The sequence below is a fragment of the Bombina bombina genome, chromosome 2, assembly GCF_027579735.1.
Source record: "Bombina bombina isolate aBomBom1 chromosome 2, aBomBom1.pri, whole genome shotgun sequence".
NCBI classification, from domain to species: Eukaryota; Metazoa; Chordata; class Amphibia; order Anura; family Bombinatoridae; genus Bombina; species Bombina bombina.
Window position 1 is genome coordinate 62,295,684 of NC_069500.1, and position 9,154 is coordinate 62,304,837.

At 39.5% G+C, this 9,154-nt stretch overlaps 1 protein-coding gene across 1 annotated transcript in view; it reads left to right on the top strand.

Annotated features, from left to right (window-relative positions):
* Nucleotides 1-8,896, top strand: part of LOC128648424 (elongation factor 2) — a 196,233-nt gene extending 187,337 nt beyond the window's left edge. The window contains exon 15 of the mRNA XM_053701080.1: nt 8,538-8,896. Within this exon, the coding sequence (XP_053557055.1) occupies nt 8,538-8,731 (194 nt within the window). The 3' untranslated portion in view covers nt 8,732-8,896. The remainder of the gene's footprint in view (nt 1-8,537) is intronic.
* The last annotated feature ends 258 nt before the right edge of the window (nt 8,897-9,154 follow it).

Genomic DNA, 9,154 nt, shown 5'->3' on the forward strand with positions numbered 1-9,154 from the left:
ATTGACCTTCTGACCCTTACCAGAGAAAACAATGAATAGGGCAGTAGATTGACGAAAATCTTTAGTTCATTTATTGGGAGAGAAGACTCTTCTCGAGTCCAAAGACCCTGAGCCTTTAAAGAACCCCAAACTGCTCTCCAGCTTGACAGGCTGGCATCCGTAGTCACAATCACCCAGGATGGTCTCAGAAAGCATGTTCCCTGAGACAGATGGTCCTGAGAAATCCACCAAGATAGAGAGTTTCTCGTTAGGGAGTCTAAAACTATCCTCAGAGAGATCCAAGTGGTTTCCGTTCCATTGTCTGAGCATGCATAACTAAAGAGGTCCTAGATGGAAATGAGCAAAAGGAATAATGTTCATGGAAGCAACCATTTGAAGAAATTCTTTTAGAGCATGCACAACATCCAGGTTATGCAACAGGCGTTTCCTTCTGAGGAGGAGGAGGACAAAACAAAGGAACAACAATTTCTTTATTGATATAGCGATCTGATACTACCTTGGGAAGAAATCCCAACTTAGTACGAAGGACCACCTTATCCGCATGATAAATAAGATTAGGGGAATCACATTGCAGAGCCGAAAGATCGGAAACTCTGCAAACAGAAGAAATAGCAAGGAGAAACAAAACTTTCCAAGTTAACAACTTAATATCAACTGCATGCATAGGCTCAAACAGAGCATGCTGCAGAACTTTAAGAACAAGATAAAGGCTCCAAGGAGGAGCAACAGATTTACATTTATGTAAAAAAAATAGACAGTGCAGAGATCTGACCCTTCAGAGTATTGACTGACAAACCTTTCTCCAGGCCATCCTGAAGAAAAGACAAAATGCAGGGAACCCTTATTATCATACATGCCAAGGGAAGGGTCTAAATAAGTATATAAGCTGACTTACCCTCCAGTGTCTTCTGCTGTGGAGCAGACACAGCACTTCCCAGTCTATCAGCTTCATCCGACCGCATATAAAGGGACCTGGAGAGAAAAGAAAAACAGAGTAACCAACCCTGGTTTTCTATATAGGGGTAGCATAAATGTTGGGAAGTAAGCAAGGACTACCTCACCGTGTTCCAACTGCTAAAAGCCACCATTACTCTTACTAAAGAGGATTACATGGACACAGCATACCTCCAATCCTTGCGTGCAGGGAAACTACCCACATAAGGATTAAATATCTTCAGACACCATCTTCGCACATCCTCCCGATGTACAAGGCAAATAATGACTGGGAATTATGGGTAATGGGAGTAACACTTAACAGCTCTGCGGGGGTGTTCTTTTCCTCCTCCTGCTGGCCAGGAGTTTAATTCCCACTAGTAATTGGAATGGATTTGTGAACTCTCCATGCCATTGGAAAGAAAAGTCTTTCCTGAGATAGCTCTTCCTTCAGACAGGTCTTCTGCTTAAACCAGCAGTGTCTATCACTTGTGTGGCTCTCTATTCAAGGTGGTTTCTAACACATCATCTGCTGAGGATTTCCAGAATTGCAATAAAAAAATTTAAAATGGCTAATGCCTTTATATGTGATGCTGTTTTGGACATCATCAAGATTGATGTCAAGAACATATCTATGGCAGTTGCAAGAAGGGCCTTGTGGTTAAAATCATGGTCAGCAGACATGGTTTAAAAAGATAGGCTGATATCTCATATATAAAGATTTTATTTGGTTCTGACTTGGACTCAATTATTAAAAATGTCACTGATGGGAAAGGAGCTTTTCTCCCCAGGACAAGAAATCCAAGGGAAAGAACAGACCAGGTAATCAGTTTTCTTCCTTTCGTCCCTCATGAGATCAGAAGTCCTCCTCTTCTCAGAAGTCTCTGAGCCCTCCAAGCCGTCCTGGAAGCCTGTTTCTTCATGGGCATAGAACAAGCAGCCCAAAAAGTCCAACCCCAAATCTGCATGTTCTCTAGACAGGATGGACAGAGAGAAAAACCAGACTAAACTATTTTCTAGTCTTTCCCTTATCCCATTTACATTTTTCTCAGGCTGACACATTTATTATATACAATATTGATGTTTACTTGTTGCACTTTTTTGTACAGTTTATTTCTTTGCGTTGTATTTTTTTCTTGTATATATTATAATTATATCCTTAAAGTGCTGATGTATTGTAGTATTTGACTACAATAATTGGTCATTTTAATCTACAGCCCCACTTTCCAGAGGCATTTAGAGTTAATGTTTTTGTTTATACAGGGAGTGCAGAATTATTAGGCAAGTTGTATTTTTGAGGATTAATTTTATTATTGAACAACAACCATGTTCTCAATGAACCCAAAAAACTCATTAATATCAAAGCTGAATAGTTTTGGAAGTAGTTTTTAGTTTGTTTTTAGTTATAGCTATTTTAGGGGGATATCTGTGTGTGCAGGTGACTATTACTGTGCATAATTATCAGGCAACTTAACAAAAAACAAATATATACCCATTTCAATTATTTATTTTTACCAGTGAAACCAATATAACATCTCAACATTCACAAATATACATTTCTGACATTCAAAAACAAAACAAAAACAAATCAGTGACCAATATAGCCATCTTTCTTTGCAAGGACACTCAAAAGCCTGCCATCCATGGATTCTGTCAGTGTTTTGATCTGTTCACCATCAACATTGCGTGCAGTAGCAACCACAGCCTCCCAGACACTGTTCAGAGAGGTGTACTGTTTTCCCTCCTTGTAAATCTCACATTTGATGATGGACCACAGGTTCTCAATGGGGTTCAGATCAGGTGAACAAGGAGGCCATGTCATTAGATTTTCTTCTTTTATACCCTTTCTTGCGAGCCACGCTGTGGAGTACTTGGACGCGTGTGATGGAGCATTGTCCTGCATGAAAATCATGTTTTTCTTGAAGGATGCAGACTTCTTCCTGTACCACTGCTTGAAGAAGGTGTCTTCCAGAAACTGGCAGTAGGACTGGGAGTTGAGCTTGACTCCATCCTCAACCCGAAAAGGCCCCACAAGCTCATCTTTGATGATACCAGCCCAAACCAGTACTCCACCTCCACCTTGCTGGCGTCTGAGTCGGACTGGAGCTCTCTGCCCTTTACCAATCCAGCCACGGGCCCATCCATCTGGCCCATCAAGACTCACTCTCATTTCATCAGTCCATAAAACCTTAGAAAAATCAGTCTTGAGATATTTCTTGGCCCAACTCTTGACGTTTCAGCTTGTGTGTCTTGTTCAGTGGTGGTCGTCTTTCAGCCTTTTTACCTTGGCCATGTCTCTGAGTATTGCAAACCTTGTGCTTTTGGGCACTCCAGTGATGTTGCAGCTCTGAAATATGGCCAAACTGGTGGCAAGTGGCATCCTGGCAGCTGCACGCTTGACTTTTCTCAGTTCATGGGCAGTTATTTTGCGCCTTGGTTTTTCCACACGCTTCTTGCGACCCTGTTGACTATTTTGAATGAAACGCTTGATTGTTCGATGATCATGCTTCAGAAGCTTTGCAATTTTAAGAGTGCTGCATCCCTCTGCAAGATATCTCACTATTTTTTACTTTTCTGAGCCTGTCAAGTCCTTCTTTTGACCCATTTTGCCAAAGGAAAGGAAGTTGCCTAATAATTATGCACACCTGATATAGGGTGTTGATGTCATTAGACCACACCCCTTCTCATTACAGAGATGCACATCACCTAATATGCTTAATTGGTAGTAGGCTTTCGAGCCTATACAGCTTGGAGTAAGACAACATGCATAAAGAGGATGATGTGGTCAAAATACTCATTTGCCTAATAATTCTGCACTCCCTGTAGGTCCACATTTTTTTAATTTAAAATGAGTAAAACAAAACATTTGACACTAAATAAATGATGTAGAGCTGGAGATTCATCATCTGAATGGGACTTGAAGCCATCACTGCTGCTTGCTTTTACCAGCTAAAGAAAATGACTTGCAATGATTTGTTCTAAGATTATTTCAAATTGCTCTTCCTTCCCGTTTTGGTAATTATGAGCTTAGTTATGTTTTTCAGCTTTGTACATCAGGTAGGTTAATCATGGTAAGCAATATCAGAATAAGACAGAGCCCAGCTCCTTAAACAGTCAGTAAAGATTTCTTTTCTTGCCAGAAACAGAATCCTAAAGGCCGCCATAGCCCATAAGAAAAGCTTTTAAAACCAGCATTTTTAATGTATTACCTGCACAAGTGGTGCTCAGCTCCTGGTCTGAGAGAAGCTACTGCTCGTGTGCGTAGCTTCTCTGACTGGGAGCACGCTGCTGAGGGAAGGCTGCCTTACAATTGGCAGAACTGATTGTTGCTTATTTAATACAAAAACTGCTAACAGAGGGGGGCAGTGCCTGGAGCTGAGCGCTACTTTTGCTTGCTCTGATTACTTTTTATGGGGTATTCACAATTTCTGTACAGCACTGACACAATGTTTAAGCTAGGTGCACGTAGATATAGGGGAAACTGCTCCTCTCGTCCAGACAATCAAAATGTAAAAAAAATCAGCTGCACCATAAAAAGGCAAAGTCGAATAAACATTAAACTTTCATGATCCAGATAGGGCATGCAATTTTAAAAATCTTTAAAATTTATTTTTAGCATCAACTTTGCTTTGTTCTTTTGGTATTCTTTGTTGAAAGCTAAATCTAGGTAGGCTCATATGCTAATTTCTAAGTGCGTTTTGACTGTTTTGTACAGTGAAACAGTGCTAGTTCATATGTGCCATATAGATAACATTGTGCTGTGCCCCAGTTTAACCCAAATAGTCGAGAAATAACCAGGATTGCAAATAAACACTGGCATATCTTGAAAGATGGTAATATTGATGTAGAAATGTTTCAATATCCCCCATGATGGCAGTTATGAAGGTCTCTAATTTAAGGAATTTAGTGGTAGGGAATGATATGACCTCACAGAGCACCCTCTTACAGATATTAGTGGTAGGGAATGATATGACCTCACAGAGCACCCTCTTACAGATATTAGTGGTAGGGAATGATATGACCTCACAGAGCACCCTCTTACAGATATTAGTGGTAGGGAATGATATGACCTCACAGAGCACCCTCTTACAGATATTAGTGGTAGGGAATGATATGACCTCACAGAGCACCCTCTTACAGATATTAGTGGTAGGGAATGATATGATCTCACAGAGCACCCTCTTACAGATATTAGTGGTAGGGAATGATATGACCTCACAGAGCACCCTCTTACAGATATTAGTGGTAGGGAATGATATGATCTCACAGAGCACCCTCTTACAGATATTAGTGGTAGGGAATGATATGACCTCACAGAGCACCCTCTTACAGATATATCACTACCAAGAATGTTGGTAACTTTTTTTGTTTAGGGTGCGCTAGTTGTAAATTAATCCTTAAAGGACCATTAAACTTGACATTTCAACAATCAAAATGTTTCATTATTGCAAGTGAAACCTTGTTGCAATATACATTCAGTATTTATTTTGCTGCATTTTGTTGTAAAATACATGTAAAATGTGTGCTTGTTTTACTTTCTCCCAGGGAGGTTTGGGTTCATATTTTAAGGCAATTTATGTGAGCTTTTGTTTACTTCACCCTCCCCCTGAGATTCTAAGCAGTCATGTTTGTAAAGGGTAGATTATCAGTATTGCATCAACCATCATGATGGGAGAATCATTCTTTGCAATAGTAAGTTGAATCAGTGCTAAACCACCTTAAAGGGCCATGATACCCACATTTTTTCTTTCATGATTTAGAAAGAGAATGCATTTTTAAACATCTTTCTAATTTACTTCTATTATCTAATTTGTTTTATTCTCTTGATATTCTTTGCTGAAAAGCATATCTAGATATGCTCACTAGCTGCTGATTGGTTGCTGCACATAGAAGCCTCATGTGATTGGCTCACCCATGTGCATTGCTTTAACTTCAAATAAGGATATCTAAAAAAATGAAGCAAAATAAATAATAGAAGTAAATTGTAATGTTTAAATTTGTATGTTCTATCTGAATCATGAAAGAAAGATTTTGGGTTTAGTGGCCCTTTAAGGGAAGAGGTTAGGGCAGGCTTCCCCAGTCCCTCTTAACTGCACATGTGCAAATAGAGTTAATGCTATATCTGAATATTAGTTTGTGATTGGTTAGCAAAGATTCTTTTCTTCTGGGGGACAGGGAAATCTGTGAAATGATCAAACGTAAAGCAATATACTAATTTGACAAAATAAAGCTGCAGATATATATATATATATATATATATATATATATATATATATATATGGTTCAAAATCATGTAGTTTACAATTTGTGTTTAGTGGTCATTTAAAAGTAAATAATTTTTACATCCACAAACAGGATTTTTCTTTTAAGATTAACAGGTATTATACTTGTGAGTCATCATATTGTCTACCTGATAAAATGTCTGTGTTCTCAGATTAATGTAGGCGGGACAAACATAAGCCTAATATACAATGTAGGGATGTAAAGGCACCTGTGTCCAGCCATTTTATTGAGGCAGGTAACAGTATTTGCCAGTTTAGATGGCAGATAGTTGAGTGTGGATCAGTATTCCCTCTAGGGCCAGATTGTGTGAGCGGCCTTACCGTGAAATAGTTAATAAGGTAACCATACCTTGCATTGTGTAGTGTTTGCTACCATACCTTGCTGTCTGCATTGTGTAGTGTTTTCTACCATACCTAGCTGTCTGCATTGTGTAGTGTTTGCTACCATACCTTGCTGTCTGCATTGTGTAGTGTTTTCTACCATACCTTGCTGTCTGCATTGTGTAGTGTTTTCTACCATACCTTGCTGTCTGCTTTGTGTAGTGTTTGCTACCATACCTTGCTGTCTGCATTGTGTAGTGTTTTCTACCATACCTAGCTGTCTGCTTTGTGTAGTGTTTGCTACCATACCTTGCTGTCTGCATTGTGTAGTGTTTGCTACCATACCTTGCTGTCTGCATTGTGTAGTGTTTGCTACCATACCTTGCTGTCTGCTTTGTGTAGTGTTTGCTACCATACCTTGCTGTCTGCTTTGTGTAGTGTTTGCTACCATACCTTGCTGTCTGCATTGTGTAGTGTTTTCTACCATACCTAGCTGTCTGCTTTGTGTAGTGTTTGCTACCATACCTTGCTGTCTGCATTGTGTAGTGTTTGCTACCATACCTTGCTGTCTGCATTGTGTAGTGTTTGCTACCATACCTTGCTGTCTGCTTTGTGTAGTGTTTGCTACCATACCTTGCTGTCTGCATTGTGTAGTGTTTGCTACCATACCTTGCTGTCTGCATTGTGTAGTGTTTGCTACCATACCTTGCTGTCTGCTTTGTGTAGTGTTTGCTACCATACCTTGCTGTCTGCATTGTGTAGTGTTTGCTACCATACCTTGCTGTCTGCATTGTGTAGTGTTTGCTACCATACCTTGCTGTCTGCATTGTGTAGTGTTTGCTACCATACCTTGCTGTCTGCATTGTGTAGTGTTTGCTACCATACCTTGCTGTCTGCATTGTGTAGTGTTTGCTACCATACCTAGCTGTCTGCATTGTGTAGTGTTTGATACCATACCTTGCTGTCTGCATTATGTAGTGTTTGCTACCATACCTTGCTGTCTGCATTGTGTAGTGTTTGCTACCATACCTTGCTGTCTGCTTTGTGTAGTGTTTGCTACCATACCTAGCTGTCTGAATTGTGTAGTGTTTGATACCATACCTAGCTGTCTGCTTTGTGTAGTGTTTGCTACCATACCTTGCTGTCTGCATTGTGTAGTGTTTGCTACCATACCTTGCTGTCTGCATTGTGTAGTGTTTGCTACCATACCTTGCTGTCTGCATTGTGTAGTGTTTGCTACCATACCTTGCTGTCTGCATTGTGTAGTGTTTGCTACCATACCTTGCTGTCTGCATTGTGTAGTGTTTGCTACCATACCTTGTTGTCTGCATTGTGTAGTGTTTGTTAACTGCAGGGTGTGCTTCACTAATTAACTGTTTCACTGCTGGGCTGATCACAAAATCTGGACTTAGAGGGAACCCTGGTGTGGATATTCCAAGGAAAGGGGGCAACAGGAGGTCATTTTAAAACAGAGAATGTTTATGGATTCATAAATTGGAGACTGTGTACCTGGGTGAATTAATAAAGGTACCAATGTCTTTTTATGGTGCTTTGGATTTTTAAGTTTTGATTTTATGGGGTTATGGTGCCTTTAATTTAATAATGATTCTGTTGCTACCAAAAAAAAGAAGAAAAAAAAATCTGAATGCAATTCGAATGAAATAAGACATGTTTTTCACTTCTAAATGTCTCTAAAATCTCAATTCCATTCTTATTTACAACTGCTGTAAATTATGTTTGATTTATGGGTTGGGCAATTACATGATAAAACAACCGCAAGTGTTTGACTACACTGCAAACAAATTAACAATGCATGCCAAATGCATCATAAATAATTTTGTTCAAAAATAGCCAATGAGTTCACACAAAGCTTGTAATATGGAGTGAGCTCACTGGAAGAGTTCTTTAGTGTATCTAAAACTTTACCCTTTTGAATTTGTCGTGTTTACCCAGCATTTCTGATGCTAAAATAATACTATATACTTTCTTTTGTAATTGCAGGTTTTACTGCTGACTTAAGATCTAACACTGGTGGCCAGGCTTTCCCACAGTGCATGTTTGACCACTGGCAGATTTTGCCTGGCGATCCTTTTGATGCCACCTCTCGCCCCTTTCAAGTTGTTGCAGAAACTCGCAAGCGCAAAGGTTTGAAGGAAGGCATCCCTCCCCTTGACAACTTCCTAGACAAATTGTAGCTTTCATCTTTTAACAGTTTTATTTCCTATGCTCATATTTTACCATCTCACTGCATTTCTCAAAAGCAAATAAACAAAGCCAAACGTTACTCTACAAAAGGCAGCAACTGGCTGTGAAATAGGTTTGTGAAAACATCAAAAATAAAAAACCTATTAAAAACAAAATATTTTTTTTTTTTCTGTGCACTGTCTATTATTGTTTAGCCTCTTTCAAAAAATATGAGTTTAACCCTTTCCCACCGGGACTTAGTTGTCTACATTTGAACTTTTAAACAAATAAGTAAAAATTGAACAATCGCATAATTTCAGTGATGGGATGGGGTCAGGGGGGGGGAGTGCCAATGATGCTAGGCACGCCCTCTAGCCGTAATCCAATATAGGAAGCTGCTGTGGCTTCAGGATAGCCAAATGACTAGGACGTTC